The following is a 13,848-nucleotide window of genomic DNA, read 5'->3' on the forward strand; positions in this document are numbered from 1 at the left end:
CTGTCAATGCCCCTTTATCTGTGGAATGAGGAAAGAGATCCCTGCCCTCAGAAAAGAGCCCCAAATGGCTCTCTGTACAGATTACTGTGGATTCCACCAATTTGGATTTGATGGTCATTTGCTTTGAAATGAGGCTGACTTGGCTCCATTTGTGGAGTTGAAGAACTTGCTAAGGAAATGAACTGAGCAAATTAGATTGTAGGGGGCATATTTAAGCTACTTAATAAGCCATTTTAAGGACTTGAGCACATCAGAGGGTTTAACTTTGACAAATATAATTACTTATTTCTTTATTCACCAGTAGGACCTCTAATTAAGAATATAATAGTTTTAATCCATCAGTAAATATTGACTGGGGCTATGGTGGAGAAGGAAATAAGCATTTTATATAGCACCTACTATGTGCCAGGTACTATGCCAAGTGCTTTTCAAATATTCTCTCATTTGATCCTTACACCAACCCCATGAGATAGGTGCTGTTATTCTCCCCATCTTACCACTGAGGAAACAGAGGTAAATGGGAAGGTGAAGTGATGTGCCCAGGATCACAAAACTAGTATCTGAGGTTGTATTTGAACTCAGATCTTCCTGACTACAAGTCTGGTGCTCTATCCACTGTGCCACCTAGCTATCCAAAAGAGAGTTAGTCTGGTATATTGGAAAGAGGACTGGATTGGTCAGCTAAAAGATCTGTATTTTAGTCCAGGGTCTGTTACTAACCAGCTCTGTGACTGTGGACAAACCACTTCAGCAATTCATTTCTACTCTAGAGACATTTCTTGAGCAACTTCTATGGATTGGGTATTGGGGGGGAGGATAAAAAAAGACAAAAAAAATGAGAAAATAGTCTCTGCTCTCAAAAAGTTTACATTCTAAACCCTTTAACAACTAAAAAAAATTCCATCATTTCAAAAAAATAAAATATTAAAAAAAGTTTATATTCTACTAAGGGATACAGGATGCACAGAGATCAATATTAGATAATCTGGGGAGAGGAGAGAGAGAGAAAGCTGACAGCTAGAACAGCAGCTCTTAATCTGTTTTATGTCATGGCTGCCTTACTCAGTCTAGTGGTGCCCAAGGGACCCCTTCTCAGAATCCTGTTTTTAAGTGCATAAAATAAAATATATAGAGTTACAAAAAAACTGCTAATGCTAAAATACGATTGTCAAAGTCAGAAAACAAGTTCATGGGTTCTAGGTTAAGAATTCCTGAACTAGAAGGATCATCAAAAGCTTCAAGTTAAGTGGTGGTGGGTGAATAGGGCCTTAAAGGGGATTCTGAGAGGTGGACATGAGGGGGAATGTGCATTCAGGTATCAGGGAAAGCCCATGCAAAGAAATGGAAGTGAGAGATAGAATAACGTTTGGGGAATAGTGAGTTGGTCAGTTTGGCCAGATCATACAATGTGTGGGGGGAAGAATATGAAATAAGTCTGGGAGGGTGACTGAGAACCAGACTGTAGAGGGCTTGGGCAATGCCACGATGAGATTGTATTTGATCCCATCGACCTGAAAGTTTGGTTAAGAAAAGGCAAACAGGCTGAATGCATATTGTTTATTCCCTTAAAGCTATCAGTACATGATCACGGAGCCAGAAGAAACTTCTGACTGACTAATGCAAGAATGACCAGGCTTAAATCCATTTAGGACAATCCAAGGTTGTCTGTGTCCTTCAGATTTATGGTCTTGATGAGTGATTAACTATAACACAAGAAAGGACTTTCTTAATTAGATAGGTTGTAAATACAATAAAATAAGAGAGTTGAGAAAGTGTTGATTGAAGTTACAATTCAGAACATCTGTGTTTTCTGTATCATTAACATGTCATAATATAGTACATGTCCACAAGATAGTAAGAAAAAAAGTCCCACTATTCAAGATAGTGTCTCAGGTTCAGGGTCTCATAAAAGTATGCTAAGTCAGTCCCATCTGGCCTTGTTGACATAGGAAGAGGTATTCTCTGCGTTTACTTCAGAGAACAAAGAGACTATTAGGTCTAGGCTCTTCTTCAATCTCTGGCCCTTGTTAAAGTCCAAAAATGATATTAAATATTGTCAGTCCTAGAGACAAGAGGGACTCAGTCAAGATTCTTGAGCAGGGGAGAGAAACAGTCAGACCTGTCTGTGTCTTAGGGAGGTTGTTTTGGCAGCTGTGTGGAAGATGGATTAGAGAAGGTAAAGGATGGGGGAGGGGAATATGGCACTTACTATGTGCCAAGCACTGTGTAAGTACTTTACAAAAATTATCTCACTTAATCAGCACAATAACTATGGGAGGTAGGCTATTATTATCCCCATTTTACCATTAAGGAAATTGAAGCAAACAGAGGTTAAGTGACTGGCTCACACATTATGCTTTTTTTTTTTTTTTTTTTTTTTTTGGAGAGGGAAAGGCATGGCACTTGGGGTTAAGTAACTTGCCCAAGGTCACACAGCTAGTAAGTATTAGTGTCTAAAGTGGGATTTGAACTCAGGTCCAGCTGACTCCAGGGCCAGTGTTCTATTCACTGCAACACCTAGCTTCCCCTCCTCCCCATTATGCTTTTAAGGGATAATTTGAACTCAGGTATTCCTGACCTCAGGCCCAGCACTCCATCTTGGCTGATTGCTTGAAAAGACAGATTGGGACCAGGCAGTGAAGGATCTTGAAGTGAATTTCTATTTGCCCTTAGAACCACAGGGAATATATTGTCTCAAGCTCCACTGGTTGTATCCCTTCCCCTAGCTACCAGTAACTGGTGCCTGATTCCATTTAACCACTTACTCTTGATTAACTTTTATAAATGGATATTTACTTTAAAGATAAGGCAACATAAAAGTATAACCCTTTTCCTCCAACCCAACACTTGGGGGGTTGGGGTGGGGTCAGGGTAGATGACACTCACCTTTTATCTCAACTCCGTCTCTAGGGAGAGTGAGCTCAGTGTTAGCACACTTTCTATATAATACTGATCCCGACACTCAATCAACAGTCAAAGGCATTAAGTTTCTGCTATACACCAGGCACTATGCTAAATATTAAAGATACAAAGAATGGCAAAAACTTGTCCCTGCTCTCAAGGAGATCACCATTGAATTGGGGAGAAAGCATGCAAACAACCATGTATAAAAAAGATCTCTACCAGCTAAGTCTGATGAAATCTTAGAGGGAAGGCACTAAGATTAACGAAGTTGAGAAAGATTCTTGTAGAAGGCAGAACCTTAGCTGAGACTTGAAGGGAGCCAGGAGGCAGAGATGAGGAGGCAGAGAGTTCCCAAGAGGGGTGCAGTCAGTGAAAATGACTGTATCTCAGTCAGGAGATGGAATGTCACATGTGAGGAACAGCAAGGAGGGAGGTGAATCACAGAGTACTTGGAGAGGATAATGTGTAAGAAGACTGGAAAGGTGGGAAGAGTGCAGGTTATAGAAAGTTTTATAAGCCAAACAGAGGATTTTATATTCTGAAAGCAATGAGCTCCTGGGTAGCTGATTGAATTCCTAATTAAATAGGGGAATGACATGATCAGACTTGCACTTTAGAAAGATTAATTTGATATCTGAGTGGAGTGGAGAGATATTTAAGGTAGAGAAACTGACCAATGAGGTATTGCAATAGTCTAGGTATGAGGTGATGAGGGCTTGGACCAGGGTGTTGGTAGTGATAGAGGAGAGGAGACATAGATGAGAGATATTATGAAGGTAGAAGCAACAGGATTTGACCACTGACTGCATATGGGTGTGGGATGGGGATGAGAAGGAGTGATGAGTCAAGGATGACCCCTAGGTTGCAAGCCAAAATGACTTGGAGGATAGTAGTACCTTTGATAACAATAGGAAAGTTAGGAAGGGGGATAGTTTTAGAGGAAAGATAATGAGTTCAGTTTTGGAATTTAAGATATGTAAGTGACAACTAGTTCAAGATGTACGATAGATGGTTGGAGATGTGAGACTGGAGGTCAGGAGAGGGGTTAGGGATGGACAAATAAATGTGAGAATAAATAGAGATGACAGCTGAATCTGTGGAAGCTGATGAGATTGACAACTGAAATATTATAGAGGAGGAAGGGAAGAGGGCCTAGGACAGAGCCTTGGGAGACATCCAGGTTTAGTGGACATGATCTTGATGAATATCCAGCAAAGAAGACTTGAGAAGGAACATTCATACACATAAGAGGAGAATTTGGAAAGAATAATGTCATGAAAACTTAGAAAGAAGAGATTATTGGAGAGTGGTTGACAACTTCAAAGGCTGAAGAGAGGTCAACAACGATGAAGTCTGAGAAAAGGCTACTGGAGTTGGCAATTAACAATGAATTGAGAGAGAATAGTTTCAATTAAATGATGAGGTCAGGAGCCCACAAATAGAGAATTAAAAAGAGAGGGAGAGGAAAAGAAGTGAAGAGCATCAAGTGTAGATGGCTTTCTCAAGGCACTTCACCAAAAAAGGAAGAAGAGATATAGGAGGATAGTTATCAGAGATGGATGTATTAAATGAGAGTAGGCAACATATGAGTATGTTTGTAGGCAGTAGGGAAGCAGTCAGTAGACAAGGAGAGACTAAAGAAGTGAAATAATGGAGATGATCTGCTAGACAATGTTCCAGAGAAGACAGCATGAAATGGAATCACTTGCACATGTTAAGTAGATTACCTTGAAAAAGAGAAGCACCACCTCTTGTGACATAGGAGCAAAGGAGAAGAAAATGGCAGAAGACATCTGAGTGAAGGGAGATAGGGAAGAGGCAAGAAGAAGCTCTCAGTGAGTGGCTTCTTTTTTTTTTTAAATAAAATATTAGGTAAAGTTTTCAACTGAGAGGATAGGGTGAGGTAGTTTATGGGTAGTTTAAAAAGAAATAAAAAGATTTAGAAAAGCTGTTGCAGAGAGTGGGATAGTGAATCAATTAGGATAGTGTAAAAGGATTGCCTTACTGTGGAGAGAGCCTAGTTAAGGTTAAGTAACATAAATTTGTAGTGGATTCAGTCAACAGTTTCATGATTTTCTCTATCTTTTTTCAGCAACATGTGAGTTAGTATAAAGGCAGAGGATGGTGGGAATAATCCAGAGTTGAGGGCTGGCAGACAAAATCTTTGGTAGAATAAAGAGGCAAGGGCTCAAAAGAAAAGGTCAGTGTACAACTGAACTGATTTACTGGGGGGTCAAGATAGGGAAGAGAGAGGAGTAAATCCAGTACAGGGGTGATGGCTTGAGAAGAAATTGAATAAAGGAAGGATTGGAGGTTATGTTCAGGACAAAGAACTAGTTTTGGGGTTTTGAGGCCAAGGGTACATGAAAGTAGGGTGATTTGAGGGTGATGGTAAGGTCAAAGGTATGATCATCTTCATATGTAGCTGTGGTAGGGTGAAGGAGGTCATGTGAAATGAGTAAGTTGAGGAACTGGTAGGTTAGGGTGTTCAAGAGACTATCTTATATCAACATATAAGACCTCTAATTTGGGTAGGAAAGAAAAACTATGAGTCTGGCACAGAACTGCAGACGAGTAGACAACAGCCACCAGAATCTTGAATGGGTGATAAAATATGAATTGAATGAACCTCAAAGGAGTCAGTGTTATTGAGTGGTGGCAGTAGAGGGAGAGCCTGGAAGTGACAAGGGGGAACAAAGAACATTCTTTGTTCCAACTCCACCAGCATGACCACTAAAGTGGGGTGGGGAGGTATGAGCAATAGTGCTAGAAAGGGTAGGCAGGAAAGCTGTGTCATCAGGAGGGAGCCAAGTCTCAGTGAGTGCAAAGAAATGGAGGGAATGATAAAGGAAAAGATCTAAGATGAAAACAAGTTAGCTATGGAGCAGGCATTCCCAAGAGCACTGTGGAAGGGGTGGGTAGCTTTAGAGTAGGTCATTGGTGAGATTGGGTTGAGCGGGATGGGAATAAGAGAACAGTCAGTGGAGGACAAAAAATAGGGTTTTAAAAATAACAGGCATGAAATCAGAATCACTGGGATGAAGAGAGAGTGATAGAGTGGAAGTACGTTAATCACTGAGGAATGAGTTGAGGTTATTAAGTTATCCTTGTCCATACGGATTCAAATCTGGAGGTAAAGTTGTTCCAGGGCATCAGGCAGCAGTGTATATGTATAAAATGGATGAGCAAAGAGCAAGGGAACTTCTGTGGAGTTGTAGGTAACCAGAGAGTGCTTGAATGACTTCTCATGGAGGCTAAGAAACTCTTTCAGACAAACAAGTTCAAGTCCGGATAGAGCGTGACTGCTTGATGAGTCCTTATCTCACCTACCACTGGGCTGGGTCCTGCAGGTCACTTCCTGCTCCTCAGGGCATCAGTGCTGAGTTGGCTGCAAAACCTGGACATTAAAACTCTGTATCCATGAGACTTGGTGTCCTGATCTTGCAATACTCACAAGGTTGGAGGTTCCAATTCCTTCATTTAAAATGGAAAAGAACAAATGTAAAGGCCAAGGACTGAAGCTCGTTTCATAGGACCACATCCTAGTATTGGAAGGGACAGCCCAAGGTCACTTCTCTTAAAGTATTTTCTCTCTCCTCCATGGAATCAAAGAGATCCCCCAAGAACAAGCAGCTACAGAGAAAAGGGTGGAGGCTCTGATCATTGGTGCTTTTAGAATGCCTTCAATGAATGGATTCACAGTGAATCAAAGAGCCTCCCTATTCACCATGTGGTTACCTAACCAGAACTGATGCAGAATGTCTACATATGCTCCAATGTTTTTCCAAGAAGCAGATTTCTTATTCCACATGGGGAGCCACCATCAGAGGCATTCTGAGCATATTCAGTCCCTATTAAGGAGGATGATAGAGTCGGGTGAAGGTTTTATAAGGATGGGAGTGACGTGGTCATGTTTAAAGGAAGTAGAGAAGGAACCAGTAGATAAGGCTGAAGAATTGAGAGAGGTTGCAGTCTATTGCAAAAGACAGGAGGGTCAGGGATCAAGGGCACCAGGAGAGACGCTGGCAAGAAGGATGTCTACCTACCTCTGTGTGAGACTAGCAACAAGGAGGGAGTAAGGGATATCGAAAGATTTTGAGATGAAAAGAAGGGGAAAAGAGGGAGCTCACATAGAATGGACTCTATTTTTTTCTCTAAAGGAAAAGGTAAGGTCATCCATCAGCTGAGATAGAGGGTGTGGGGAGAGATACCAGAGGCTTGAAAAATGACTTGGGATGTCTTCTAGAATTGTAGGATCTTAATTAATATCTGATGGATTGAAGTGCTGTAGTGAATTCTAAAGGACCATAGATTTGAGTCTGAGGTCTGGGGTTCAAAACCTGACTCTGTCCAAATTCTGGCCTCTGGACAGATCTAAGTAATGCCTAGGAAGTCCCTTTCTTTCTCTACTTTGAGAGGCACTCCCTACTTCCCAGCCTGCTGAAAGAGATCACTCCTTCCTGGATTTCTCTTTTTGCCTTTACTATATTCTGGCTTTGATTCATATACATTCAATGTGACCTTGGAAAAGTCAAGTTTTCTTGTCTGTTCAATGAGAGGATTGGTTTAGATGCTAGATCCCATCAATCACTCAGCAAACATTTATTAAGTACTTACTGTGTGCCTGGCATTGTGCCAAATGATAGGAATACAAATACAAGCAGAAAGACAATCCTTTGCCCTGGAAGAGTTTTTATTCTAATGAGGTAAAAGGATTTATAAAAGGAACGTCCTAAAGAAGGGGGGCTGGTGATGAGAGAGGAAGAATGGCCTTGTAGAGTCATAGTAGAGAAAGTCTGGAGAGGCCAGAGTGCAGCCTGGAGAGAAATGAGACAATAACTGGCCTAGGTACCCTCCATAAATGGAGGTTCTAGGAAGAGTCATCCAATTAGAGGGAGAGGTCACAGTGGTGGCAGGTATATCCAATGTATGGATTCCAAGGCTGGAATGGCCTTCTAGGAGGCAGAGGTTTCTGGGGCTTGGTAGAAAAGTCTAGAGGATAGCCTAGAGAGGGAGAAAGTGTCCTATGACACTAATCTTGTGTACGTTCCTCAGATTCAATTCAGTGACAAAGGAAATACGATTCAGTTAGACTAAAGGGATACAATGAATGGGAAGAATATGACCCCTGACTTCAAGTTACTTCTATTCTAAGATCCACTCCCTCCTCTCCATTACTTAGTAAACTCCTTGAGGGCAGGGACTAGGTCCTTTTTCATCTCTGTTTTGCTAGCATCTACATACACAGTAGGCAATTAGTAAATGCTTGCTGAATAGAATTGCGTGCACAGCCTCCTACCAATCACTGCACAGACAACACAACAAATGAAACCCTGGTGCCTTACCCTTCCTCCCTCCATGTCTGAAGTCCTTTGGACCTCCTTTTTCAGCACCCTATTTTCTTCTATTGGCTTTCCCCATCACAGTATCTCTTACTGTCCCATGATCAGGCTCTTGTGTCCCCAGCATGTGTTGGTATGCTGGTGCACAGGCAGGGCTGCTCCCTCCTTGCACCAGCTTATGTAGGAAGGAGTGTTTGTGTGTGTTCTCTTTGAGAATGGAGAGACACCCACCCAGAAGTATTTACACTTTGAAAGAAGAGCCTGGAATGGTGAGGTTTAACCCAATGGATTTCTTCTGATAGTGGAGTTTCAGATTATGTGACATCAAGGGGCCTTTTCTATTTGTGGTGTGTGTGTGTGTGTGTGTGTGTGTGTGTGTGTGTGTGTGTGTGTGTGTGTGTGCGTGTGTGTGTGTGTGTGTGTGTGTGTGTAAAGGAGGGAGTGAAGTTCTGTTATCAGAGCCAAGCTAAGGATTTCTTCCTAAAGTGGTAAACCAAGGTGAACTTTGTTTCCGGAGAGTGGAGCCTCCCTTCTCTCTTTTCCCTCCCTTCCTCCCTCCCTCCTTTCTCTCCTTCCCTCCTTTTCGCAGTCCTTTCCCTCCTGGGCTGCTAGCACAGTGTGAGATCACCTTCTCCCAGGACACCCTGTCCACTCCCTGGGCTCATGCCCTCCTCCCTAAAGCACCGCGCTATTACCACCAGCGGGTAAGGTGTTCCCCTGGGATGGCTGGCGTTGTCATGGTGACCCTTTATCTCAATCAATGCAGGCAGGACCAGGGAGGAGCAGAGAAAGAGGGAGTGGAATAAAGAAAGGGGAGGAGAGCAGAATGACCCACCCATCTCAGGCTCCTGGCTCGTTCCCCCCTCCCCCTTTCTCTAGGAGTGCTCTGAGAGGGGTGGGACAGAGGGGGCTGGGCGGGGGAGGGGCGGGTTGGAATTGTTTTATAGCGGTTCTCAGGCCAATGAGAGGGCGGGGACCTGAGATGGAGACTGGGAGGGAGCCTGGGGCTTTCCCGGGGCTGCCCGCCGGCCCCCAGCAGCCCAGTAGTGACCCCCGCCCCCTGCGCGTCACCCACCTGGGACCTTTCCCTCCCCCTTGCACTCACTCCTCCAGCCCGCTGGTCTTGGAGGCGGGCAGCTCCCGATGGAGGCGCCTGTGCCCAGGGATGCCCGGAGCTGCCGGGAGCTCCGCTGGGCGGTAAAGTTTGCCGGCTGACTCGGAAAGTTGCTGCTTCTCCCCGCTCCGCTCTCTTCCCTCCTCTCTTGCCTTCTTGGCTCTGCAAGGCCAGTTTTTCCGTCCCCCTCCCGGCTCCCGCCTCCTGCAGTCCCCTGGCCCCTGCCTGCCTAGAGATCTCAGACACAGGGGGATGTGAGCCTTCCAGCTGCTGATCAGAGGGAGGGAGGGAGGGAGGGAGGGTACCAGGGAGCCCGCAGGGTACCAGGGAACCGCTGGTCCTCTACTGCTATCGCCCAGGAGACTGGGCTTATTGCTCGGGCTGGGTCACTCTCCCAGAGAACCTGAGCTGTCCAGGGGGACAAGTGGAGCGGCCCCAGCCCCACCGGACCTCCGCCCACCATGGGCATCCAGGGCATGGAACTCTGTGCCATGGCGGTGGTGGTGTTGCTCTTCATTGCTGTCCTCAAGCAGTTTGGGATCCTGGAACCTATGTCCATGGAAGGTAATCTTTGCTGGGCTTCCTCTGGGCCTCCGTTATCCCCTCTTTCTATCCCCTCCTTTCTGGGCAGATGGGACTTTTGGAGGCTCCCTCCCAGTTGTCTTCTTTTCACAAGACTCCTGACTCCTTAGAGGTGACCCCCCCCCCCCCAATTGCTGTTCTCCAGGACTACAGCTGGCATCCTGGCCTGGCTGATGGAGAGAAGCAGGGTGTCCTGGCTTTCTGTTGCCTCCCCTTCCCTCCCTGAATTGGTGGGTCTTCCCCAGCCACCTTCAGAGGAAGTTGTGGACAGTATAAAGATGCTGGCTCCTTAAGGCTGACCTTTGGGGATGATGGAAGAAGAGGTTTATTATATGAAGCCACTGAGCTCCTTCCCCTTTGACTGACCCCTTCTTTTCTCTGTTGCTGTGTCCCCTTTAAGTTAGTCTCCATCAATATTAACCCTTTCCTCCTTTCCTTGCTGAGTTGGTCTTGGACAACTGTAATGTTCTGGGGGAGGAGGAGGAAGTTAGAGTGACCAAAAATGAACGTGAGGAGGAGGTAAAGGGGAAAAAGTGGGAGCTTGTAGCTTTTCTCCCAAACATACTTGTCCCATGACCCCAGGAGGAATGCTAGACAGCTGAGCCAGGATTTAGGGTTAACAGGATAAAGCTGGGTTTAGAGCCTTGCTGTGTATTCTATGCTGGTCAAGGCCCATTTTCTCTGGAATACTCAGATTTCCAGCATCCTGTTTTTATTCTCAGGCATGGAATATGTGTGTGTAGGAGAGCAGCCCAACGTGTCCTCCCATGCCATCCCAAGCTATTGAGGGTGGCAAGAGTCATGTTCTAAGAGACATATAGTTGTAACAGGAGAGGAAGGGACAAGATCTTGGGACAAGAGATTCCCAGGCCCTCCCATCCCATCTTTCCATCTGATCTAGTCACTAGGGACCAGGAACACCTGGCTTAATGGGTCTCCTATCCTGCCCATTCTCTTCACCTCTCTGGCAGGAAGGAAGACCCTACTGAGATTAAGGTCATGAGTCTCCACCTGCAGCCATCAAATCCTCCTTAGAGAGAGGACAGTCACTGCCACATCAGTTACTACAGTGCCACTTCAGCATTAACCGAAGAGCAAAACGGCTTCTACTTGCCTTTAAATCAAGACATTGAATCCTTTCCCAGGACCCCTCAAGGACGCTTGTCTGCAGCTCCCTCCCCATCCCCACCCCGCCTCCTGCTTCCCTCTTCAATGCATCATTTCTGTGGCATCTGACCAGCCAGCCTGGTTAAGAGGAACCAGAAGGGAGGTGGGTTCCCTTAATGTGCTTCCCCCCAGCCTTTCTAAACTCCATTCTGGACCCTCCTTCCTTTCCTTTCCCTCTCCCCTCAACCACATAAAGTACACTCCTTTCGCTTCCCCAAACTCCTCCCCTTTTTTTCTCCCTGCCCAGCCAGGGCAACTCTTGGATAGAGATATGCTGGGATTTGATCGGTCATCACTGCCACTGCATGTCTCCAGATTCTGGAGTGATAGAGGATAGTGTCCTGCCTGCCTCAGCATTGTCTTGACCTTGTGTTACTGACCCCAGCCCAGTGGGGCTGTAACTCTGAGCTCCCTCGTGAGGTATGGGGAAGAGGGAAGACTTCACTATAGATTCTCATGCCGAAACAGTAGGGCAGTGTCCCCAGGGAAAGAGCCATGCATCCTCCTTGCTCTCTAGGAGAAGGCAGTGCTAATCCAGCTTGGACAGGAGCAGCTGAGGTCAGGTTGAGAAAGGAGATTTCTTTGCCACGAAGAGAAAGGATTAGTTGGAGCAGTGTGGATTGTTGGTGGGTGGGAACTGCTGATGTGACTTCAAAGGATTCAACTATCTGCCCCTTGGTGGGGGAGGGAGGCAGATTTTATCTCTATGGGGATCCAGGATCAGGGAAACATTGTACCCCCTACTCCTTTATACAAAGTGTCACACTGGTCCCATGTATAACGTGTGAGGTTACATTTCCAATGAGATTATCCAATCCTAGAATGTAGGAGCTAGAAAAGGACCTTAGAGATCAGTGCCTTCAAAAGAAAGGAGAGACTCAGAGAAGCAGTGAGTTGCCTAAGGCCTGATCTGGGAAGGTGTAAACTTGACTTTCAGGAATTTTTCCTGTTTGGGAGAAGCAGAACTTGTAAAACAGTGAGCCCAGGGGCCTGACCTAAGGCTCTAAAAACTGATCAGTTCATTGATAGAGGAAGACTTAGGTCAGTTCAGGACAGGAAAATAGATGAAGTGATGTGGGCATACAAAAAGCTTTCAATTTGGAATGAGGGAGGAGAGAGAGAAAGAAAGACACACGACAGATACACAGAGTTTGAGCCCCTCCAGGGCAGATAGGTGACAATCTAGTCTAGAGTCAAGAAGACCTGAGTTCAAATTTGATTTCACACACACCTACTAGTTGTGTGACCTTGGGCAAGTCACTTAACCCTGTTTGCCTCAGTCTCCTCATCTATAAAATGAGGTGAAGGAAATGATAAATTACTCTAGTGCTTTGGTAAGAAAACCCCAAATGGTGTCAAGGAGAGTCCAACAATAAGAACTTTGCCAAAGGGCATAAAATATTACAGGACAATGAGCATTTAGTGTCCTTTCTTGGCATAGAAACATAAATCTTCGCACCTAATTAGTAAAGATAATTAGTTAACATAGGAAGTTACTAGACAACATGCCATGGTGGCATCCCAGGTGAAGTCTTCTGCAACGTACTGCCTCTCCAATGCAACAGTTTTGTGTGTACATTTTGTGCTCTTTGCTCCAGGCCCAAACATTTATAGGTAAAGCTTTGGAGGGAAAATACCATCTAATACTTCTTTGAGTACTTAGGTCCACACTACTGGATTTTACTCAGACAACATGTATTAAGCACCTACTATGTGCCAGGTACTGGGCTAAACACTTTGGATACAAAAAGAAACAAAAGACAGTCCTTGCCCTCAAGGAGCTCACAATCTAATGGGGGAAAAACATGTAAACAAATATATGCCAAGCACGCTATACACAGGATGAATAGGAATTGTTTGTCCTTCCCCTCCTCCCCTAGAGGACCAATGACATCATAGGTAAGGTCTTGACTTGTTCTTGAATTGGGTGTGAGGCAGAGTTTCACAAAGTTGTCAGCCTGGCTATCTCTCTTGTCCTGCCAATGGACTTTGATGAGTCAGGAAATAAAAAATAATTAACAGAGGGAAGGCCCTAGAATTAAGAGGGGGGAAGCCTTCCTGTAGAAGGTGGGATTTTAGTTGGGAGTTAAAGGAAACCAGGGAGGTCAGTAGTTGTCAAGGAGGAAGAAGCGCATTCCAGATATGGGGGACAGCCAGAGAAAATGCCCAGAGTTGAGAGGAGTGTCTTATTCATATAATAGCCAGGCCAGTGTCACTGGATGGAAGAGTATGTGATGGGGAGTAAGACTGGGAAGGCAGGAGGGGACTAGATGATAAATGCCAGAGTAGTTTGTATCTGCTCCTAGAGGCACTAGGGAGCCACTGAAGTTTAAAGAGTTCCATGATGGGACCTGTGCTTTAGGAAAATCACTTTAGTGGCTGAATGGAGGACAAATTGGATTGGGGAGAGACTTGAGACAAGCAGACCCACCATTCGGCTATTGTAATAGTCCAGGTGTGAGGTGTGAAGGCCTGCACCAAAGTGCATTGCTAGATGGCATTTTATGTGTCAAATCCTCTCTCTTAGTTGGAACTGGACTTGGGTGAGGAGGTTCAGTGTAGAAGTACATTGTGAACTCAAACGACCAGTCATGGCACTTCTCATACTCTGTGCTACTATTTCCTGCTCATTCTTACAGTGTTTAGGCTAAGTAGTCAAGGAGATCATTAGAAGGGATATTCAAAGTCATTAATAAAGCTCCTCCATTTTACAGCTGAGAAAACATTGCCACAGAGGGT

At 44.9% G+C, this 13,848-nt stretch overlaps 1 protein-coding gene across 4 annotated transcripts in view; it reads left to right on the forward strand.

Annotated features, from left to right (window-relative positions):
- The window catches only part of KCNIP3 (potassium voltage-gated channel interacting protein 3), a 156,029-nt gene that overhangs the window by 85,512 nt on the left and 56,669 nt on the right, over positions 1-13,848 (forward strand). The window contains exon 1 of one of the 4 annotated variants that reach the window (XM_072634757.1): positions 9,209-9,924. The exons of the other annotated variants lie outside the window; for them this stretch is intronic. Coding sequence (XP_072490858.1) covers positions 9,822-9,924 — 103 coding nt within the window. The 5' untranslated portion in view covers positions 9,209-9,821. Of the gene's footprint in view, positions 1-9,208; positions 9,925-13,848 lie in introns of those variants that run through there. 4 annotated transcript variants of the gene reach the window in all.

The sequence above is a fragment of the Notamacropus eugenii genome, chromosome 1 (genome assembly GCF_028372415.1).
Source record: "Notamacropus eugenii isolate mMacEug1 chromosome 1, mMacEug1.pri_v2, whole genome shotgun sequence".
In the NCBI taxonomy this organism is placed as follows: domain Eukaryota; kingdom Metazoa; phylum Chordata; class Mammalia; order Diprotodontia; family Macropodidae; genus Notamacropus; species Notamacropus eugenii.